The sequence below is a fragment of the Condylura cristata genome, unplaced genomic scaffold (assembly GCF_000260355.1).
Source record: "Condylura cristata isolate star-nosed mole 26May11 unplaced genomic scaffold, ConCri1.0 scaffold00002, whole genome shotgun sequence".
NCBI classification, from domain to species: Eukaryota; Metazoa; Chordata; class Mammalia; order Eulipotyphla; family Talpidae; genus Condylura; species Condylura cristata.
The window spans coordinates 45,887,675-45,912,787 of NW_004567103.1; the positions used below are offsets into that span (position 1 = coordinate 45,887,675).

General features: G+C 33.6%; 1 protein-coding gene across 2 annotated transcripts in view; it reads left to right on the forward strand.

The window, feature by feature from the left end:
* Positions 1-25,113, forward strand: part of TLK1 (tousled-like kinase 1) — a 109,522-nt gene that overhangs the window by 19,356 nt on the left and 65,053 nt on the right. The window contains exons 2-3 of one of the 2 annotated variants that reach the window (XM_004674554.2): positions 7,231-7,349; positions 19,994-20,065. In XM_004674554.2, the coding sequence (XP_004674611.1) occupies positions 7,231-7,349; positions 19,994-20,065 (191 nt within the window). Of the gene's footprint in view, positions 1-7,230; positions 7,350-19,993; positions 20,066-21,200; positions 21,214-25,113 lie in introns of those variants that run through there. The other variant, XM_012727976.1, reaches the window with a different exon arrangement.

Here is a 25,113-nt window from a genome sequence, read left to right on the forward strand (position 1 = left end):
AGACCTCTCCTGACCCGCCCGCTGCTCCCGTCAGCAGTGTACTTCGTCGATCTGCCTGTTCTGCTCCCCACTCTGTTCCTGGTGAATTCTCTCACCCTCCACATCTCCGGCCTGTACCCCAGTTCTGTATGAATAAATAAATCTTTAAAAAAAAAAAAAAGAATTCCTATTTTCCTTTTATGTTGGGGAACTTAGCACAAATGATGGCAAACTTACACTATGTAGCTTTTTCCAAGTATATGTGATAAAGTTCCTTGTATTCACAGGTCATCAGAGCCTTCTAGGCCAATTGTAATTTTTTGAGGACTCCATACTGCTTTCCATATGACTGCACTAGTATGCATTCTTACTAACAGTGTACATAGGTTTTGCCTTTCTTCCTATCTTCTCCAAAATTTGTTTCTTTTATTTTGGATAGCAACCATTCTAACAGATGTGATGAGGTGATAATTTGTTTCAATTTCATTTCCCTAATAATAAGAGTCATGAGCATGTGCTTGTTAACCATATGTAGGTGTTATTTGGAGCATGTCCAGATCTTTTCCTGATTTTTTTGGTCACTTTTTTTTTTTTTTTTTTTGCAGTTGAGTTTTGTGAGTTCTTTATATATTTTGGATATTAACCACTTGATAAACATACGATTTGAAAATCTCTTCTCCCATTTAAAGGATGCCTTTTTGTTTTGAAGATAATTTCTTTTGTTGTATAAAAGCTGTTTATTTGATGTAGTCCGTTAGTCCCTTTTTTTTTTTTTTTTGGTTTGTTTTCCTTGTTGGAATTGAACCTCCAATAACATCTCTAAAGAAATAGTGTAAAAAGCTTATCACCTGAGTTTTCTTCTATATTTAATAGTTTCATGTCTTATATTTAAGTCTTTTATCCATTTTGAGTTAATTTTTGTGTATGGTATTAGGTAATGGTCTAATTTGTCTTCAGCCTTTGTGATAGCATAAAATATGTTTATTTCTAGTCTCAGTTCTGTTCCATTGATCTTTGTGTCTGTTTTTATTCCAATACTATACTATTTTGATTACTATATCTTAGTAATATAATTTGAAATAGGCAAGTGTGGTATGTTGTTTTTGTTTTTTTTCCTCCCAGGATCACTTTTGCTATTTGGTTTTATAGATCCAAATACATATATTAATTTTTCTGTTCTATCTTTGTGAAGAATGCTTTTGGTATTTTTATAGTAATTTAATATGTATATTGCTTTATGTAATAGTCTTTTAAAGATGCTAATTGTCTCTTTGAGCATGGAGTGTCTCTCCATTTCTTTTAAACAGTGTCTTGTAGTTTCAATTACTTCCTTGGTTAAATTGACTCTGGTTCAATTTCTTCACTTAATTCTTTTTCATAGCTGGTTAATGTAATTGTTCTGTTAGTTCATTATTTGCACATGGAAAAATAATGACCTTTGTATATTAATTTTGTATCCTGTCTCTTTGCTATACTCATTTATTATTTCTAGTAGCTTTTCACTGGAGTCTTTGGAATTTTCTATGTTACGTCATTTGTAAAGTAGTTGATCATTTTACTTTTTCCTTTCCAATGCAGATATGTAGTATCTCATTTTCTTGTCTGTTGAAACTATCTGGGGTTAAGCCTTTGTTTTCTTGGTAGGCTTCTGACTACTGTTTTAATTTTTTTACTTGTAATGCCTGGACAGAGTTGTTTTTTTCTCTCATATAGTCTTTGGGTGTTTTCTTTCTAAGAATGTGTCCATTTCACCTGGATTGTTGGATTGACTGCCTTATGGTTGTTTGTAATACTTTTTTATGATTTTCTGTTTCTATAGTATCCATGGTGTAATGTTAGGAGACGTTTTGTAAGATACATGGGGGAGGAGGTTGTTAGGAGATAAAGGAATTGGGCTAGTTTTGTGATTGCTCTGTTTACATATCATTTAACTGAAAAAACTTACAATATTTGGTTTTAAATAGGAACTCACACTGCAATAAGTGGTGGAATGTAAGTCAACAACAAAAAAAACTATTACTAACTATATGACACAAACACTATGAAAATAGGTATGTTCTAATTTTTCTTTTTTAATATTTGGGTTTTTTTTAAGGATTTTTTAAAAAGACTTGTTTTTTGTATATAGAACTGGGGTACAGGCCAGGGATGCGTGGGTGAGAGGTTTCACCAAAGACAGAGTAGGGGAGCGGTACAGGCAGATCAATGAAGTAGACTGCTGAGGGGAACAGTGGACCGATCAGGAGAGGTCTGCTGCACCATGTGGGTCACTTCCCTGGCCAGGGATCGAACTCATGCTGAAGTGGCATCGGTAGATTGATAGTGCTGTGCTTTTAACCGAGCAGGGAAGGCCCAGATAACGGTCTAATTTTTAACCATGTTAAAATGAGTTACTCAGAAATCAAAAGCAATTCTAGAATGAATAATGTAGACTTCTTGAATGTTTTAAATTCTTTTGTACTTTCTAATATGTTAAAAAAGGAATGAAAAGGAGTAATTAAACATTTTAACTTGTTAAATTAATTTTTCACTTTAGCATGGTATTTCTGTTTTTAGTTAGGTTTCTCTGGCTAATCAGACATGTAAAAAGTGTTAATAAAAACCATAACTGTTCCATATAAATCACCTTATCTGATGTAATATGGGAAGTTGTAATTAAAATCTAAATGAATTAAAGTATTTTCAGACTTCACTGCATGACTTCTTAGTTACTGATATTACCCTTTTGAGCACATGCTTTCTAGATGCATTGATTTTCTTTCTACTATCAAGAAAGGTGGAGACTTAAGAAAAAAAATACAATTGAAAAATTTACTGTCATTCAAGTGATGGTATATCTAAAGTAATACTGACTAACCAGAACCAGAAATGTCTAAGCACATGCATCTATTTTTTATATTAGCCACTTTGGGAAAGCATATCTTTAAGATAACATAAAAGTGGGAAAAGAGTAAGAGAAAATACTTATTAGAAGAGGACATGACAGGGGCTCGCCCTGGTGGCACAGCAGATAAGGACCCAGCACTGCAAGCCAGCAGCAGCCTCTTCAGTGTGAATTAGATCCCTGGCCCCAGAGGTAACCTATATGGCGCAGCAGACCTCTCCTGATCTGTCTGCTGCTTCCCTCAGCAGTATATTTCAAGGATCTGCCTGTTCTGCTCCCCATTCTGTCTCTAGTGAATCCTTTCACCACCCCTTCACTTCTGGCTGGTACCCCAGTTCTGTATGAATAAATAAATAAATCTTTTTTTAAAAAAGAGAGAGAACATGACAAACTATCAAATTAGGTACCTCATTTGTGAAATTGTTTTCCATTGTATATATGTGATCTCTCACTTAATGTAATGACATCTCGTTATATATTTTATGTGAAGCTTTGGATGTACAATAAATTTTGGGGAACAGTTTAGTAATAGCAATGTATAATTAGGAAGAAAGGTGTTTGTATTTTGAGATGGGGTATTTATGGATGGTATGGTCTTTATAATGGATTTTTTTTTTAAATTTGAACATTTACTGCGTAATAATAATTTAATGGGCTGTGGCAAAATTTTACATATTCTTTAGGATATCTGACTCTAGAGTTGGGGACCAAGTTTCTTGATCAGTATCAAATTATAATCATATTCCATAAAATACTAACATCTTTGAAATGTACCTTTTTTCTAGTCATCAACTTACCCTATATTTGAATGGTAAATAAAAAGAAAAGATGGCTAATACTTCGAGATGTGTGAAATTCAAATCTTTGTACCCATACAGAGATCCTATGTGGCATTCTCATCGCTTTGTACTGCTTTTGCTACACAACAAATTTTAGTGCTATAACTGTAACTTTGAGTGCAGTTTGTATTGCCAGTCTGTAGTAGCTACTGTTTTTATACCAGTGCATATCTGTCATGTCAAAACAAGAAGAGAAAAATGGACTCTTGAACAGCTCTTGAGGCACAGTGGTGTGTATATTCTTTTGTTACTGAAATGAATGGTAAAATACTGTTCTTATTTGTGCAGTAATGTAACTGTGATAGGTAATAGTGGATTGTAAGAGAAGTCATGGTGCATTTTTGCTGGAAAAATACATAGAAAAATAGTTCATGACTTTTCTGAAAATCTACAATACAATGTATTATATATACCATAGTAATTAATCTAAACCCAATTTTCTGAGAGTAACTGGAAAATTATAAAGTTAAAGGTGAGTAATCATTACAGCATAATTTCTTCATAAAAATAAGTGAAGATGACTAGCCACCAAAATAAGTTTCCCATTCGCTTATTTGTTAACCAAAGAAATCTGTTTACTGGTAAGTTAATTAAATTGTGTTTGATTGCAACAGTCAATGTGTCCAGAGAAAATAAACTTTTTTAGGACCTTTAAGTTTTTGCCAAGAATTAGTTGATTTAAGAGTTGAGGACATTTGAAGTAACATCAATAGTCAATTAAAAAAACAAGGCAAATGATTTAAAGTGGTTTTTCTTGGCTCTTGATGACTTGACAGATGTTATTGATACTACTTAGTTGTTGTTTATTCAAGGAGTCAATGCCAAGTTTGAAGTGGCAGAAAAATTAGCCTCTATGAATAGTTTGTGTAGAACAGCTATAGGCAAGAATATTTTCAAAGTTGAGAAAAAAAACGCTAAGTACAATCTGAAGTGGAATCTGCTAAGATATGTTACAACTGATAATAAAAATGTGTGAGACAGATTAGTTTTATAGCTCACAAAGTTTGTAAAAAATGGGAGGAATTTGAAGCTTATGGTTATACCTTACATTATTCATTAGTAGGTACTTTGCAGAAAATATGTGAATTTATTATGTATGATTGAATCTGTTTTCCATGGTAAACTTCATTTGTTCTCATGGACTTAAATAGTATAAACAGGATGAATTTTTGTTATAAACAGAAGATGAATACTCTGGGTTAGCAGTGCTAAAAATTAACTGCATATTTTTGGATTTTTGAACTAAGACTGATCATTTTTTAAATGAAGAGGACATTTCTTTTTACCACTATTATCAAAATCACAGGCTTTCAGTATCTGCTTCTGTATAGTTGATAATGTTTTAAAATGAATTTTGCTTAAAAGTACAAGGCAAGTGGTACTTATATACAAAATTTAACTGATAAAACCATTCTAATGTTTCAACCACAGATAATGTCAAGCTCGTTACATTTCTCATGCTAGTAGAGTGAGATTTTCATTTCCATATGAATTTGCATAAATGTGTTTTCTAGCCTCAAACTTAGCATATTTTGAGACATTGTAGTTCTGATATTTTTCAGATGTTTATGCAAGTAAAAAATTTTATATATTTGAAGATCCATTTTATTATGCATTTGAGGAACTTTTGTCTAACTTTTAGTTAGAAGTGATTAATCTGCAATGTATTGGAATAGTGAAAGAAAAATACCATAGGACTAATTTAATAAACTTCTGTAAGTACCTTTGAAGTAATAAATATGCTCAATTAAATCCTATGCTTGTGGGTTGATATAAGACAATATCTGAAAAATAATTTTCAAAGATAAATACATAAAATTTCATTATAGATCAGCACTGTTAGATGAATATGTGTCATAGATTTTGATAATAGGAAACCTAAATACTTAGAAATATCCTTCCAAAGAATTCCATTCTTTTCACTAACAGACATGTAAAATATTATACTTATTTATATATTTTTAATTTTATCACTGAAAAGCTTATGGAAAGGTTTTTTCTCTTTTTAAAAACTTGAAATATGATTGACCCAACATTCATGTGTACAAAATATACATTGTAAAATATGTATGTATGTATACACTGCAAAATGATTATCAGTCTACTGTTTTTTCTTAGAAAATTTCAGATTTTGTAATTCCACTTGTGGATTACAGTTCCCAAGCTGTACATTTCCTTGACCTGTTTATTTGTAACTAGAAGTTTATACTTTTTGATCTCCTTCACCCACACCCTAATTCTCTACCTCTCTAGTTAGTAACAATTTGTTTCCCCTTTCGTGATTTTAGTTTGTTTCACATGTAAATGGGATCATTTGATATTAGGCTCTCTTTATCTGACTAGTTTCACTTAGCATAATATCTTGAAGGCCTACCATGTTTTTTCATATGGCAAACTTTAATTCTTTTTCATGCCTGAGAAGTATTCCAGTGTGTTTTGTGTTGTGTGTGCACATACCACATTGTTTTCCATTTGTTCACTGATAGACAACTCAACAGAAATAACTCAGTCAAAAAATTGGTAGAAGGACACTTCTTCAAATAAAAAATGGAAACGGTCAACAGACATGAAAAATGCTCAGTATCACTTGTAAGAAGGGAAATGCAAATCAAAACCAAAATGAGACACTATCTCACACCAGGAAGAATGGCCCACATTTTAAAAAAGCTGGAAACAACAAATGCTGGCGAGTACATGTAGGAAAAGGAGCCCTCTTATACTGTTAGTGGGACTGTATACTGGTCTAATCACTGTGGAAAGTTGTGTGAAGGTTCCTCAGCACACTAAAAATGGATCTTCCATATGAACTAGCGATTCCACTCCTAGGAATCTACCCAAAGGACACAAAAACATGAATTCAAAGAATATCTGCATACCTGTATTTAATGCAGCACTATATGAAACAGCCAAGATATGGAAACAACCCAGATACCCCCAAGTAGACAATTAGATCAAAAGTTGTGGTAGATTTATACAATGGCGTATTACTCAGGGATCAAAAAAGACAAACTCCTGCCACTTGTGTTGACATGGATAGAGCTAGAAGGGATTGTGCTACCTGAAATTAGTCAAAAGGAAAAAGATAAATACTGAATGGTCTCATGTATGGAATAGAGAGAAACCAAACAAAGGTCAAAACTAGTAAGCTGACCATAGGACTAAGGCATCATACATGTAAGGAGGCTGGGGAGGGGGGGATGTCGCAAAACAGGGGAATAATGAACTCAAGGGAATATGGTAATAGTTCATGGGTGATAATGGTTGTGGGTAAACTGAGTACCACAACAGTGTTAAGGGGGAAAAAAAATGTTTACATTTAGGAAAAAAAGAAATGAAAATCTTAGGTCCTATGCAGACACACCAAATAAGAATCTGTATTTTCATCTCTAGAATTCATTAAATTTATATCTACATCTCAAATAAGTGTATAGAGATAGATACATATCTTGTGTCTTAGTGTACATAAAGATGTCCATATGTGTGTGGTTTTTGTTTTTTTTTTTGTTTGTTTGTTTGTTTTTGTAATAGGTGCAATGGATGAGCTTCATAGTCTGGATCCAAGAAGGCAAGAATTGTTGGAAGCTAGATTCACAGGAGTTGCAAGTGGGAGCACTGGGAGCACTGGCAGTTGCAGTGTTGGAGCAAAAGTGAGTACAGTTGCAATCTTTGCTTGACATTACTTCCATGTATTCAATGATCTAAAATATATTTCATAAAAGAGCCCTACATAAGTGTTCAGGAGCAGCTTACTCTTAGTACTTTTTATAATTTATGGGGGAAATATTGTTTGTGAGTCTAATTTCTTTATTTTAAAATTATCATAGTTCTTAATGACATACCTTTACTTTACATACTTGATTGTTTTTTCTCGATACAGGATTTCTCCCCTTAGGTGTGGCCACCATAGTTTTCCCAGTACCAAAACACCAATAGTCCTTTACCATAGGCCATATGTTCCCCCCTTACTGTGTATTCCTTTCCCTCCCCTCCTGGAAGCCTCAAATCTGAGGTCAGTTTTCAAGGGTTAGTTTTAAAGTTTGTCTTTGTTCCTTTACTTTCTAGATAGTTTCACATATCTGGTATTTGCCTTTCTTCTTCTGGCTAACTTCACGTGTGTTTCTGGGGTTTTGGTTTTTTTTTTTCCCACCTCATTTTCATTGGTGTGAGGTGGTATCTTGTGGTTTTGATTTGCATTTCCTTGATGATAAGTGATAGTGAACATTTTTTGATACACCTTTTGGCCTTCTGCCTGTCATCTTTGGAAAAGTGTCTATTTAGTTCTGTCCATTTTTTGATTGGTTGGTTTGTTTTGGTTGCATTATATGAACTATAAGTTTCATTTCAAATGTTACAGTATATTTCAGGAGCATTGTGTTGTAATACAGTTTACTATGTTTGAAGGGTAAAAAAAGAGTTTGGTAGTTTGAACTGTCTCCATTATAGAATTTCTTACCCTTTGTTTCTCCCTCGCTAAAATACGTAAGTAGGAATAAAGAATAATAGAAAGCAACATCATTAGAAATTTCAATAATGATTTATGGTTTTAAAGACTGACAAGTGGATCAGTTCCAATAAGGAATTTAAACACAGTATACCTCTTTATTGTATCAAGTGTATAATCTTGTATAGACATCATAAAAAGGGTACTATTGTCTGCCTTTTTAGCATAATGAGATTACTCAGGTTTTCTGTTGCACAATATTTTGTGATGAAGTCCTGCAGTTGATAAACAGTGAAAATACCTTGTGTCCTTTTTCTCCCCCCACCCTTAAAAAATATCACCCAGTTCACTGTTTCTTGAATTGGAGACTATAAATTTAAGGTAATATAAATGTCCCACTCTAGGATTTTACTTAATGTCACCATCATCAATTTTAGAGACTTAAAAGATGCTGCTGTGTCTTTGCGTTTACTTTCAGTTTGTCTAATTATAAAATATTTTTGCTTCATTTTCTTCTTTGGACCATATAGGGTAAAAAATGAAACTTCCTAAATTCTCACTGAGAGTGAAAGCTAAAATCAATCTTCAGTGATGGTATTTCTGGTCTTATGCATGCTTGAAAGATGTAGTACTCTGAAGGCAAGAAGATAAGTGAAAGATGATACTTTATTTCACTGTTGTTTTTTAGGCCACTAAATCTGAATAGTATTTTTTAAATCTTAATAAATTACTATAAATTTAGCTAACTTAAACACATTCACTGTCTTCTAGCTCTAAAGGTCATAAGTCTGATTGTTCTTATTGGACTAAAATTAAGGTGTGCAAGACTTCACTCCTTTCTGGAGGTTCTAGGTGTGGATCCTCTTCCTTGCATTTTTTTAACTTTGAGGCTACCTGCATATTCAAAACCAGCGGTATTGTACAAGTCATATCTCCCTCTGACCACTAGCTCATTAACTAATTTTCACTTTTTAAGTATTCATGTGATTAGATTGGGCCCACCCAGTGTGGATAATCTGGTATAATTTCCAAAATTCAGAATCTTTATTAAGAATATTCATATGGGCCCTCCCTGGTGGTGCAGTGGGTTAAAGCACAGCAGTAAAAAGCTAAAGCCCCTTCCACATGCCCCCGGAGGTGACCACATGGCGTGGCAGACCTCTCCTGACCTGCCCACCGCTCCCCTCAGCAGTGTACTTCGTCGATATGCCTGTTCTGCTCCCTGCTCTGTGTGTGGTGAATCTTCTCATCGTCCCTGCACCTCTGGCCTGTGCCCCAGTCCTGTATGCATAAATAAATCTTAAAAAAAAAAAAAAGAATATTCATATGTTTCTATAGTAGATCCATCCACATTACCCTGGCAGCCATTTATCTTTTTATGTTCTTGTAGTTTTGACTTTGTGAGTATATCATATAAGGGGAGTAAGAATTACAACATACGACCTTTTGAGTCTGAGTTTTATAAATTTAGCATAATTCATTCATTTGAAATTCATCCATGTTGTTATATGTCATCCATAGTTATATGCTTTTATCATATATGAATTTGGCACTTTATCAACTGCTTTCTCAGCAAGTATTGATATGATCATACAGTTTTTGTCTTATTTTAATGTGGTGAATTATATTAGTTGATTTTGGGATGTTGACCCTTAACTTGAGTAAAACTTGGTCATGGTGTATAATCCTTTTGGTGCATTGTTGGATTCTGTTAGCTAAGATTTTATTGAAGATTTTTGTATCCATGTCCATTAAGGAAATTGGTCTATAGTTTTCTTTTTATGGTTGTCTTTGTTGGGTTTTGGTATTAATATAATGTTGGCCTTGTAAAATATATGGTAGTATTCCTCCTTTCTCAGTTTAACTTATCAGGGAAATGTAAATCAAAAGCACAGTGAGATACCACCTCACACCTGTGAGGGTGGCTCATGTCAAAAATGCCAGAAACAACAAACGCTAGTGAGGTTGTCATGAAAAGGTAACCCTCTTACACTGCTGGTGGGAATGAATATATACTGGTTTAGCCACTATGCAATGTTGTGTGTAAAGGTGCCTCAGAACACTAATGATCTACCATAAGGCCCAGCAATTCTGCTACTGGTATGCTTCCCAATGGACACTAAGATACTCAATGCACTCCTATGTTTATTGAAGCATTATTTACAATAGCTAATAGCTAATAGATAAGAAAACAATCTAAATGCCCCAAAACAGATTAATAGATCAAAAAGATGTGTATATATACAAAATGGAATACTCATCATTGATCAAAAAAATACACTCATGCCATTTGTGCCAACATGGATGGAGCTGGAAGGGATTGTTGAGGAAAATAAGTCAGAAGGAAAAAAAGTAAATAGTGGGTGGTTTAACTTAAAATGCCAAATTTTGAGAAAACAGATAGTCAGGAAAAATCACAAAAATTGAAAACTGACCATAGATCTAAAACATACAGAAAGGGAGAGAGAGGGAGAATGGTCAAAATGGAAGAAAGTGCACAAGGGACTGTGGTGAAGGATCTCCAGTGCTGTGGTAATAGGAGAACTGCAAGGACTACATCTGAGGGGAGAAATCAAATACTGTCTAAAAATTAACAACAGTGTAGGAAAAGAAATATAAAAAAATCATTAAGTTAAAGAGTAAAAATATATTTAAAGTTAAGGCAACCATTTGAAGAATTAAGAGTAATACTGGGAAGGAAGGAAAAATTGTAATAGTAGTGAGTTCTAAATTCTTAATCTGTCACAGCATAAGACCTATTGAAATGTAGGGCGCACAGTAAAATACTCTGCACAGGTCATAAAAGAGTACCTGTCAGCAAAAGGAATGAACAGGCTCTCTGCATGTTGATTGGGAAATTTCTCCAAGATATATTAAGAGAAAAAAGGCATCGCAGGACAGTTTACATAATGTTAACTTTTGGGTAAGAAGGGAGAGCCAAAGAATACATATTTAATATGCTAGTATAGACATAGAAGCTCTAGAAAGATGAGAAGAATCAAACTGAAATAAACAGCCTTTGCATTGCCTACTCAAAAAATAGAACCACTTTTTTAAAAAGTGATTGTTTCTAAATAGTGAAATTGGTGTGGGAGGGGAAAATTTGAATTTCTGTTTTTTCACTGTGTTGCACATTTTTAAAAATGTTCCTTGAGTGTCTTTAAAAAATCTGTTCCTCAGAAGTTTTAAAGACTTCAGCAGTCTGTGTGTTCACATATACGCATGCTGTATATCTGAATGTATAAGTGATTATGCATTATATTATCAAGTTTCCACCATGTTTCTTCCCCGCAATAATCTTAAACCTTTGTTATCTTTTGACATTGATAACTCACATACCATAAAATTGATCCATTTAAAGTATACATTTCACTGTTTTAGTATATAACAGAGTTGTGCAGCCATCACCACTGTCTTAACTCTGGAGTATTATCAAAAGAAATCCCATAAAAAATAGTAGCAAACTTCCCTTTTTCTGTAAATATTATAACCCCTGATAACCCAAGTCTACTTTCTCTTTTCTCTCTGGATTTGTCTTTCCTGAACATTTTGCATAATTGGAATCATACTTAGCTTTTGTGTCTGGGCTTTTCACCTATCACAGTGTTTTCGTGGTTCATGAATGTTGTCTATATTAGTACTTAATTCCTTTTTATGACTACTTATCCCATTGTGTTGATTTATTACAATTTGTTTATTCATCAGTTGATAGACATTATTTACTTTTTTGACATGGATAATATTGCTATTGAACACTCTTGATACAACTATTTGTTAGGTATGTATTCCAGTGAGTGGGGGTGAGTCACTCTTAACATTAATAAGGGGGAAGAAACATTAGAACATAGAGTTCAGAAACAGTCAGCCATATGAAATAACTTGATTTATGAATACAGTGCAGAGTTGTAGTAGATGATGCTGGATTAACTGCATATACATATGAAAAGAAATGCTCTTTACTCTCAACTCTACCATCATACAGAAGTCCAGTTGAATATGAAAGATAAAATTGCTATAAAAAGTGTGACATTTCATAAATTGGTCACAAAAGTACTGAAGTTTGATTAATTTAATTACATTCAAGTGACACCACTGTATGGGTCAAATGGCAACAAGCATTAGCAATTCATGCCCAGATAGATATTTCAGAATTTCAAAAGTCAAATTGTTCCACCAGCTCCATGAGTATTATTAGAACCATGTCTAATTCTTCAACCCTAAATTCATCTTCACAGAGGCAGTTCCTCTTATCTTGTAGCTTTTTACTATGCATGTTTTGTTTTATTTATGTCTATACTTTTAAATGAGATTGTAGTTTTGTTGTCTTTATTTTTTAAGTATTATTGACTTTTATAGGTGATGATTTAACTCTTAAATGATCCAGTCTTCTACCCCTATAAAAATACTCAAACTTAACCTGACCCCTCCTAATTTATATTTCTCTTTGTTTATGTCATTATTGCACTGTTTATATTATGATATTGTAAATTTGATTTACAATGGAACTATGTGGGATTCCATTGTTTCTTTTGTACAACTTTCTGTTTTCTATAGAGTTAGTTCTTCAGTTTATTGGTGCAAGAATCCACATATTCTCCAGCAGAAGTGTAAAAATCTGTAATTATTATTATTTTTAAAGATTTATTTATGCATATAAGAACTGTGGCCTAAGCCAGAGGTGTGGGTTATGGAAGGTTTCACCATACAATGTGGAGCGGAACAGGGAGATCTATTGAAATAAACTGCTGTGGGGAACAGTGAGCAAGAAAGGAGAGGTCTGCTTTGCTGGGATCAAGCTTATGCTACAATGTCTGGCAGTAGCTTGATAGTGCTGATACATTTGCCCTGCATCATTAGGGAGGCCCTAAATCTTTCATTGTTTACAAGTTACAAGTTGTATATTCTTTTTTTTCCGGCATTTTTCTAAAATCTTTCATTCTGTTGTTATCTACAGTAGTTTCTCTTCATTTTTTCTGGTTGCCTATCATCCTGGGCTCTTTCTTGATCATGATGGGAACTCCTTTAAATATCTGTTTTGTATTTGAGTACCTGTTTCCTCTATGCCATTGTACACTCTCTTAGTTTTCTTTCTTTATTTTGGTAGAGCAGATTCTTGAGTCACTTTCTGAGAAAAGGTGTTTGACCTTGCATATATTCTTCCCCTCACTTGGTTGTTAATTTGAGTGTTGAGTCCTTTATTGGAAATAATTTTCTCAGAATTCTGAATTACCTTCTAGAACTGCTGAGCACTCCAATGGTACTCTGATTCTCCATTCTTTGTAAGTGACCTGTTTGTTCTTCACAGGAAGCTTTTAATATCTTTAATTTCTGTTATTCACTTTTTTTTTTTTAATATAATGTGCTTTGATGTGGGTCGCCTTTGAACCAATGTGCTTGGTTCAAAAGTTTGTCCCTCCAAATCCAGAAACTCGCCCTTTCCAGTTCTGGAAAAAGTTTATTGATTTCTTTGACAATTTCAGTTCATCGATTTTCATGTCCTTACTTTTGGAATTCTCATTATTTAGACAAGGACCTCTTAGACTGATAATCTAGTTTTCTTTTTTTTTTCCTTCCCTTTTTTTAGGATCCCTTTCTAGAAGGTTCCTTCAGCTTTATTTATTTATTTTTTTAATTTATTCTTTATGCATACAGAACTGGGGTGCAGGGGGTGGTGAGAGGATTCATCAGAGACACAGTGGGAGCAAAACAGGTAAATTGATGAAGTACACTGCTGAGAGGAGCAATGGACATGTCAGGAGAGGTCTACTGTGCCATGTCGGTCACCTCCCTGGCCTGGATGGAACTCCTGCTGAAGCAGCTGTGGCTAGCTTCACAGTGCTGCACTTGAATCCTTTGCACCGCCAGGGAGGGCCCTCCTTCAGCTTTATCTTTGATCCAGCTGTTTTTTCTTTTTGCTATTGTATTTTTAATTACCAGGAGCTTTTTTTAGTTGTTATTCTATAGTCTGCTGGAATTAGGATATTTGTACTTATTTTATTTAGTATAAATTTTTTTCTCACTGAGTTGTTTCTATTTATAGGTTTCTTATTTTTTGTTGTGTTTCTTTAGATATATGGTATGTTAGTGGACTTTGTTTATATCTGTGCATAGGCACTGTTATCACTAATTGGAAGCATTGTATGGGTAATAGGCAGGACTTAACTGATGAGTTTTCTCTAATTGGTTGACTTAACTGTTTTCCTGTAGAGAAAGTCTACAATTTCCTACCTGTGGAATGTAAGTTTGGCTGCTAACTTCTAGAATTGACTACAGACAGGAGGCTAATAAGTAAGGACTTTCATTTAGTATTTAGTCTTGCACTTAACCTTCAGAATTTCAAAAGTAAAATTGTTTTCTGCCAGCCTGATAATGAAACTATGTCAGATTCTCAGCACTACACTCATTCTTTACAGAGGCGCTTTCCATATTGTCCCATATGCAGCTCATTTGAGTGTTCTCTAGGCTTCTCTTTTCCAGAGGTTAAATCTGGCCTCCAATATATATTTTTTTAAGCCAGCATTCATTCAGTCATACCTATTTTTGTATGTAGTGTGCTTTCTCTGACTGCTTTCAAGATTTTTTTACTATGCTTTTCAGTAGTTTGGCTATGATATACCTGGCTATGGTTGTCTTTGTACTTTTCTTAGTTGACGCAGTCAATGAGTTGCTTAATCTGTAAATTTGTTTTTCTCACCAAAATTCAGGATTTTATGGTTACCAGTTTTTTCCTTTTATGACTCCACTTACATGTATATTAGACATTTAAAGTGTTCGATAGGCATCTGCTTTTCAATATTTTCATTAGTCTTTAGTTTTAATACTTTATTTAAAATGTAGCTTTATTGCTTTTTTCATTCTGTTCTTTTTATCATTTAAAGATTTATTTATTACTATGCATACAGAACTAGGGTACAGGCCAGAGGTACAGGGGGTGAGAGGATTCACCAGAGAGAGTGGGGAGCAGAACAGGCCACTTGACGAAGTACACTGCTGAGGGGAGCAGGAAGTGGGTCAGGAGAGGTTTGCTGCACCATGTAGGTCAGCTCTGGGGTGGGGATCGAACTCATGCGGAAGTGGCTTTAGCTTCTTAGTGCTGTGCTTTAACCTGCTGTGCCACCAGGGAGGGCCCTGTTCTTCTTCTTCTTTTTTTTTTTTTTAAGATTGATTTATTTATACATACAGAAATGGGGTATAGGCCAGAAGTGCAAGGTGGGTGAATGGATTCACCAGAAACAATGAGGCGCAGAAAGGCAGATTGACTGAGCTACATTGCTAAGGGCACAGTCAGCGTGTTAGGAGAGGTCTGCTGTGCCATGTGGGTCAACTTCCTGGTAAGGATGGAACTCCTGCTGTAGTGGCTGTGGATAGCTTGGTAGTGCTTTGCTTTAACCTGTTGTGCCACCAGGAAGGGCCTATTTTACTCATAACCCTCCCAATAAATTTTTTTATTTTTGAAAATTTCATTTCTCTCACTTTTTTTTTTTTTTTCTTTTTGAGAATTGAGTCCAGGTACAGTTTTTCACCTCAGCAGCTATATATATCACACTATGATGTCCAGCTACCATCTGTCACCACTAATTGATCTCCTTTACCTGCTTTACTCCCCTTCCCTTTTCTGGTAATAACCATTCTGTTACCAGAACCCAAGGATTGTTTTTATTTTGTTTGTTTGCTTTGTTTTGTTTTTTTATATCCCATAAATTAATAAAATCACATAGTGTTTGTCTTTCTCCATCTGCTTTATTTCACCTACCATGATCCCCTCAAGGTCTGTCTGTGTTTTCACAAATGGTAGGATTTTATCTTTTATGATTTGAATACTGCTGTGCTTAAATACAGCATATTTTCTTTATCTAATCATTCACCTTAAGTTACTTCCATGACTTGGCTATTAATAGTACAGCAGTGCCCATAGTGGGGAACATCTATTTTGAATTAGTGTTTTCATATTCTTTAGATAAATACACAGAAGTGGAATTACTGGACCTTTGGTAACTCTTATTTAAAAATTTTTGAAGAATCTCTATACTGCTTTCCTTAGTGTTTGCATCTATTTATGTTTCACACTAACTGTGTGTGAAGGTTCCTTTCCCGTTACATCTTCATTAACACTTACTGTTTCTTTTTAGTAATAGCCATTCTAACTGGTGTGAGGTAAAACCCTGTTGTGTGCTTTGATTTACAGATGAGTAATAAAGAATAATTTTTATTTGTTTGTAAAGATTTATTTATTTATGCATACAAAACTGAGATACCAGCCAGAGGTGCTCACTTAAGTGGTGGCAGCTAGCTTCTTAGTGCTGTGCTTCAACCCATTGTGCCACCAGGGAGGGCCCAAGAATAATTTTCAGTGTGCCTGTAGAACAATTTTCAGTGTGCCTGTATATTTAGGTAAACACCTTTTAGAGAGTCAAATTTCCAGCTTTGCAATTCCTGTTTGGCTGATTTTAAATTGTTTTCACTTCTTGACTGAAATGTCCAGGTTGTTCACTTAATTATATTTTCCTTTGTCATCTTGAGCATGTTTACACTAGTTGCTTTAAGATCTTTACCAATTCCAGTATTTGCGTTACCTTGCTTTCGTCTCCATTGATTATCCATTTTCTTGAATATGGGTCATATATTCTTGTTTTTTCATGTTTAGAAATCATACACAGCACACAATGAATGATAGTTTAATGATTCTAGAATTGGTGTATTATTCTGGAAAGTGCTGATTTTTTGGTTATTATTTGTATATTAGAAAGCATTTCTCTTGGTTGAACTGAATCTGTATCTCCCCTTAGGGGATGACAGCTGTTCTCTCTAGTCAGTGTTTTAGACTTCTAGACCGATTGAAATATATTCTACTTTTTCACGATTGGTGACTAGACTGAGATTGGGTATAGAAATAATGTACAAATTTGGGACTTTTTTGTGATTATTTTCCAACATACCTGTTACTCACTTTTCAGCTGCCATAGTAGCTCCAAACTCTGGGTTGTTTTATTTTTTTGAAATTTATAGCAATCTATGGGAATGTAGGTCTGATAAAAAGCGTTCTGTTACTGCTTCTGACAGAATCTGTATGCTTTTATTTATTTTTAAAGGTTAAAGTAGCTTATGAATTTATGTTGATGCTTCCAGAGTTACAGGTTTTTTTAATTTATATCTTCTATACTAAGAATTCTCAAGGACAAAATAAATGATTGGATTATAGCATGATGATTATTTACTTACTTTCTAGCCTTCACACACACAGCAGTTCAGTATAACAATACCAGTACTGTCATTGTGATTATTGAAAGCACTTAAATTTTTTTCTTGTGCTTTCTATAAATTTCCACCCCCATTTAAAAAATTTCAATAAGTTTATATATATTTAGCCATTAAATTTTATACTTATTCATCAACATGTAAATAATATTGTTTGATACTAGTTCCTAGTTTGAAATACTATTCATTAGCTTGCTCTCTCTATTTTTTTGGAATCTAGAGATTTATAGTACTACTAGATTCATAGTAGTAGTACTTCCTATTTCTAGTTTTTTGAGTAAATTTATCTCTGCCTTCTGTGTATTAAAAATTGATTTTAGAAAATATAAAACACTTTTTTTAAATATCTTAAATATGTTAGTCTGTTATTTCCTGGCAATAAAGTGTTGCCTTTAAAAAAATTGATGCTGTCCTTCTGTGATTGACAGACTTAGATAGGAATACAATGTGCCCTTTTAGCTGGTGGTTTTGTTTTTTCTGTTTTTTTTTTTTTTTTTTTGTACTTCTAGGGAAGCTTTCTTGATTTAGAGTTTTCACTATTTGTTTTCTTATGTCAGAACTTTTTAAAGAATTTGATTATCTGAATGCACAGCTCTTTGCTGCTGGTTGTTACTTTCTATCATCCTTTTTATCTCTTAAGTTTCTTTTGATTTTAAAAATGTTCCTTTTTTACGGTCTAGTTCTCTTAAAGTATCTGTTGTATTTTTTTCTCTTGGGTTCATTCAGCCTTAATTTTCATTTTTGAAACTTTTTTTTTCAATTTCTGATGATTTTCTGAGTTCTCTTACTAAGATTACTAAATACTAAGATTTTTCTCTTACTAAATACTAAGATTTTTGAAATCTGATTTATGTTCATATGTGTTGAGTCATTTTGTCAGCATTTCAGCTCATTTTGAAATAGGAAGTTACAATTTTCACCTCCTTCATGGGTATGTGTTCCTGGTAGACTTTTAGTATCAGGATGATATTCTGTATTTTATTCTCTTTTCTTTATAAATACTTCATGGAAAAATTAATTACATCATTTACTGTTGCTCATTTAATGTGGTCCAGGATGATTGTAATTTGAGTCCACCCCTCTGCTATTGTTTTGGTTTTCTTCCAACATGTAGCTTTTACTTTCTGAGATTGCTGGGTTTTGTTCCATTTCTCCCTTTTATCTTTATCTTCACTGTTTCTAATGTATTCTATTTTGATCCTGTACCTAGTAGTTTGTCGTCTTTGTGATACAGTAATGTAGGTCAGGTTTGAGAGTAAATTAAGGCTGGATCCCCCCCCAACTTCTTCTGACTGTACAATGGACCTTTTGGGGAGTCTGTTCTCAGGCTGCTTCCTCAGGTCTTGGTAGTGGTGATTTATCATCTGCTGTTTTTTGAGGGTGAAGGGGAATTTCATATCATGGTTTTTTTTTCTTTAATATTGCATTTTTATTGTGGATATTGCATTTTTAGGTGGAGGTTTGAATGCATGAAAGCATTGCTACAGCCTTTACATTGCACTGGGATCATTTTAATCTATCATTTCTTAATTGCTGTTTATAGTTTCCTTTTGTTTCAAGTTTGATGACCTTGCCCTAGATTAAATTACAACTTTCTCTAAATAGTGCCTGAATCTTAACTAGTTTGAAAGTTACTTTATATTGAAAACAATCTTTACAATATCTGTATACTACTGGATATGTATACAAAGGCTCAGTCATCAAATTGGAAGATAATCTATGGGTGATTTTAATAGTAGGATTAGTAGCTACTTTTATAAATTGAAGGATAATGATCTACCTATATAGAAAATTCATTTATGTGTTATCTTTGTCATATATGGCATAACCTGTTATCTTCTAATCTAAGCATAACTAGAGGACGTGTAAAGTCCCAAAAATGTCCACAAAGTAATTATCTACATAGAAGACATACTGGAAATGTAGCCCACATCATTGTATAGTATGGTAGCTCATTTCTCCTTGTTGCAGTTGAAAAATATAAAATGCAACAACTCCTGAGCCTAGCAATTAAAATGGTCAGGATGGTAAAAGATTTTCTTAAACAACTAAACCAGAAAAAGAAAAGAAAGAAAGCCAAAGATTGTTGCGTTTCTTAATATGAAAAAAAGCAAAAAGATGTTTATGGAATTACAAAGGAAATTGAGCACAGATTAAAATTTTGGTTAAAAAAACATTGGGTGGTAGTGATGGCACATAAGTGATTTGGTGATGGGAAGCCCACAGGGATTACACCTGAGATGGAAAAATGCACAAAATGATGTAAAAATAAACCATTATTTTAAAACAAAACATTGGGTGGTAATTTTAGGTCTCACTATCCTAGCCAGTTCTGTGCTCCTAAATTTGGTATTTTAGACAATTAGCTAACACAAGTCACTTCCTTAAACAGAGCAGAACATTATTGACTTAATAAAGCTTTCCAAAACGTTTATAGTGTTTAAGAAGTTGGTGTTTCTTTTTATTTCATTTGACTTACTTGCATAAAAGGGTTATGTTTTATATTCATTTATGAAGAAGACAGATTATTTACTATTTACTTTGCAATATCTCATTTAAACTTCTAAAGTTCACCTTTTAAAAAATCTTTAACAGGCTTCAACAAATAATGAAAGCTCTAATCACAGTTTTGGAAGCTTGGGATCTTTAAGTGACAAAGAATCAGAGGTAAGTCGCTTCATTTTAAATATGATGCTATTAAAGTAAAAGCTTTTCTTATGAAATAGGTTTCTCTTCATCGATTCTTGTGTTGAAAGTTAATGCTTTTTAAGTTTCTTGTCACAGCATTTTTTTTCTGTTTTATGAAGCACAGCATTCAGCCTGAAGTATTTATTTGATAATTAGAAAGAAAATATAGTTTGTTTGGTTATGTAACTGAACTTGTACAGTAGTGGTTCAAATATTCCTAATGGGACACTTAGAAGCCATTCATAATTTTCAGGTGAAAGTGGTATTTAAAATGCATTATTTCACTATTTTCTATTTCTGTTGTTACACACTCTGTAAGTTTGATCTTGAATGAGGTTTTTTGTTTACTTTCTGAGATGTAGATGTGTATTTTGTCTCATTTTGAAATTTCTTATGGAATTTCATGCTGTAGTTTTTACCTTTCATATTTGATACACGACAGATCTCCTCCCTTGCCACCTACTTATTGACCCCACCAAGAAAATACATGCAATTTTGGTAAAGAGGCATTTGAAATCCTGATATAATTCACATTGAATATGATAACTACTTGATAGCATCTGTTAAAAATGTGTAGACAGCAGTTTGTATTTAAGTATTCACTTGTTGAAACATCACTTGGGTTTTAGCATTCACTTGCTGAAGCAACTTTACCTTTTTATCACTATACTTTCTCTTCTCAAATTACAGAATTCTGTCTACTTCTCAACATTATGTGCGTGTGTGTGTGTGTGCATGTGTGCGTGTTCGTGTTCTCCCTGTTGGTGTTGACTTATATTTACCTGATCCATTTTAATATTTTTTCAAGTTGGGTTAGTGTAGATTTATCACCTTGATTGTACTGATTTGCTGTTAGTTCTCAATAACTCTTAGCCATTTGGTTTTGATAGTCAGTGGAAAGAGAATATCAAAAGTGGCATTTTTTTTTTCAAGCCCCATGTTATTAAAAGCATTTAGGAATCTCAGGGAGTCAGTTTTGCATAGTTCTAGTCAGGCACCCTGACGCTCCAGAGGAGTGTGACATAGGGCTTTCACTCATCAGGCTTTCCCTTCCACAGAGACAACTGGCAGGCAGCTGAAAGGACTGTGCAAGTGACGGGACTTTATCTGCAGTAGGTTCCCTTGAGGTAAGCGTTAGTAGACCCAGATTATCACAGTTCAGCTTTTTTTCAAGTTAACAATCTTAAGCTAAGTCCTTAAAAATTATAGTCTTAGATCTAGTCAAAGTACAGTTTTAATAGAAACTGAATCAAGAATGTTTTCACTTTATATTGTACTTTGGAACATTTCTTGATCCTTCCACAGAAATTTGGTTCTATTTAGTATTTTCATATGCTTCCTCTTTCATAGACTTTCATATTACAAAGGACAGTAAAATAACTTTAGTTATATTTGGGTTTTTTTCTCCCTCTAATCTAGTGTTTTTGATAGATTTAAAATTGCAGAACTGATAAGAGATCATTTTTAACATACCGCTTCCCTTAAAGAATTCCAGGGATCACTTTTGACTATTTTTAGTTAATGTTGGGTTTTTTTTTTTTAAAAAAAGATCATAGCTACATTTATAGTAAAATACAAGTTGACTAATCCTTGGATATGTTTAGCTTTATTTGTATAGAAATTTTGATATTTGAGGCAGAAATAGAAAATTTTAAAGTCTTGACTTTTGTTGTTCTGTGTTTTGTATCTTGAGTTTTACAAATTAATGGCTAAATAATACTGTATTTTGGAAATGACTACAGGATTAGACATTTACAGGATTTGAAGAAGCAAGGCTTTGTCTTTCTTTTTAAGAATTCACTTAGAGTATGGTTCTAATATTTTATTATCTCTGTGACAGATACCTTAATTAGTGAATTTCCCTTATGATGAAATTTCATACATTGGCATATAGATACTCATAGATTAGTAAGTCATTGAGGAGTAAACAGTTGCAAGATAGAAATACTTCAACCTTTCCTAGTATATGTGTAGCAAAATTGTGTAGTATTCCATTGTCTTTTATTATTTCATTTTTTGGTAATCCACCCCTTTCCTCATCCATTACTTTTTTTTTTTAAGAGTTTTTTAATGAACAGATAGTAGGAAAAGATTTTTCATTTTTTACACAGTAGTTCTCCACCACTATCTCACCTCATTCTATTCTTCTAGCTTTTCTTCCTGATATTTATTTCCATATTTAATGTGAATAATATTAAGTTTATAATAATATTCAATTTAAAATAAATAATAAACATGCATATTCTGCTATTTCAATTCAGCAGTTGGACATTATTTGTTGACTTCCTCTCAGGACTTGAAGAGTTTTGGTTTAAAACATTCCCTTTCCCTTCCTTCTATCTCTTTACTTAATATTCATTTCAGATACCCAGAGCTTTCCTGCTTTTTTTGTCCATTTTCTGTTAAAAGTGAAAAGCATCTGCTATTGTCTGTTAGGTTGATTGAATCTACTTGAGCTGAAATTTTTCATATGAGTGTGTGAGAGACTATTTTTATTTAACACACACATACACGCACACACATTATATTGAATTTGCCCTTTATTCCTAAATAAAAGAATTGTCAAGCAAAAATATTCTCCCTTTTAATGAAATCACCTTTAGGTAGGAAGATACTGGTCTTCCTTTGTTTTATGTTTATCACTCTAACTCTGTTCAGTAGGTTCCAATATACGATGTTTTCAAAAGCATTTATTGTTTATCTGTTGTCTTCTAATCTATGTGACAAAGGAGATAATGTAAAAGATGAATAGGAAACAGTTCTGCCCTCAAGTAAAATCCACACCTAATAAGACAGACTGTTTCATAAACATTGTGGATTATGCTGAGTAGATGTAAACACAAGATGCTGTGGGAGTAAAGAGCAAGAACCTATCTGCCTGTAGATGAGGGCAGGTAAGAGAAGTTTTTCTCAAAGAATAGATGATTGTTGATAAATTGAGACTGTAAAATTATCCCAGAGGACAAGGGAAATGTATGAGAAAAAGCAAGGCAGAAGAGCTAGGTTTTATTTTTTAATTTTGTGTCAAAGCATGGCAAGGAGTTTGGACTAGAGTAGTAATTATCAACCCCAATTGCTCTTTAGATTGCCTGAGGAGCTTTAAAAAAATAAAGTCAAGCTATTTAGGTGTTTAATTTGGTGTGGTGAGATGAGAGTAGATGCAAGGATGGTTAAAAAGGGGCAGAAGTCAGAAATTGACTGCCCCCTTATATTTTAGGGAAAGGAATTTGGACATTGGAACATGGTACAACACCTGTGAAGCAGAAGAAACAAAATACCAAGTACAAATGAAAAGGTTTCTCCAGGTGGCAGTGTAGAATATAGGCTTTTAAGTTGAGAAGATTGTTTAGTTAAGGATTAGGACCAATTTTACAAAACTCCAAAGCCCCAAGATTTATTATAAGGAGGAAAAGCTTTCAAAATGTTCAGATTCTAATAATTCTATTCTCATGTTTGCCTTTTGGACTGTAATACTTCATGTTCTCTGCATTTATTTATGGATGGTATAAATAACCACCTAGGGCCATGCTTCTCAGACTTTAATGTGCAAGAGAAATACGCAAGCTCTCAGATTCCACTAAATTTTTAAAAGTAGAGTTTGATGACTTTGACTCAGATTAAAGAAGGGGGAAACCTAGGATTATTTAAAGGTGTCTAACTTTACCTGTCTTTGACCAGATGGATGATGAGTAGATTTGGCATAGAAAGTAATGAATTAGGGATAGCATTAAGTTTGAATGCCTGGGAAAAGATCAAGTGAAGATGGTACTTTGTTTACACAGTAGAAGCTATCTGGAGCTCAGGAAAGGGGTAGTGTACAGGTGAAAACTTTGCAGGGTCAGTTCCTTTTAAAAATGTCTTAGAATGCCTATAGCAATTGAAAACATGGTCTTTGTGCTATATCTGTTGACTAAAAGTCTAGATTATTTTGTAAGAGAAGGTGCCCATGTTTCTTGGTTATCAGTGTATTCTAACTACCTTCATCCACCTGTTTGCAGTTCTCCCTGCAGAAACCTTCCCTGTCTAATCACAATAGCCTGTATTTGTTCTGAATTCCGTACAATTGCTCCCTGCCACCTTACCTCTAAGATGCTCTAATTATGTATTTTGTAGCTTATTTGGAGTTTATAATGATTACTAGTACCATAACCGTTTCTCTTTCCTGCCTCTCCTTGTAGATGTTCTAGAATATATTTCTCTTTTTCATTTTTTACTCTGGTTGGGATATTTATGACTGATTATAAACATCCTTGGATTACATCATCTTAAATAATGTTGAGAAGTGCATTTAAGTATACATGTGTGCTTACATGAAATAATACTACATAATCATATCTTTAAAACAGACACATGTCATACTCTAGTTTTGCCTTGTATGGGTTGTCTTCTGATATTAGTATATGGCAGGATAAGCAGTGGTGAGAGCATTTCCCATTTTACCTTGTTTTATATATACTCATCTCTACTCTTGCATTTTTTCTTTTTTCCTTGTAATAGTGTTTAGCATAAATATTTCCTCTGTGAACACTTAGGTACCCTGGGATTGTGATTGAAGCTATGATTCTGCTTGACTACAGTTATATGTTGATTTCTAAAATTTATTAAAAATTTACTGTTTTCCCTTTGTATATGAATGTGTGTGCATGTATGTATACACATGCCTGTGCGTGCATGTGTTAGACTCTGGACATATTTTTTTCATTAATGTTTTAGCCTGAGCACCCAGTAAGAAAGAAGAAAACTTAAAATAATTTAGTGATGTGTAGTTAAATACCACTGGGAGTTACATTTTTATACCAAATAATACCCCCTACATGCAATTACCTAGCCTTTTACTTTTTTCTCTTTAAATAAGTTGTTTTAGCATCCTTAACCAAATTAGGAAATACTCTTAGTGCCTTGCTCCCTAAATTATTTTCAAAAATGAATTGACTTCATAAATGATCGTTGTGATCTTCTACTTGATGAGTTCCTCTTTCTGCTCCTTTATCTATCCACTGGTAGTATTTTCTCACTCATTTCCTACT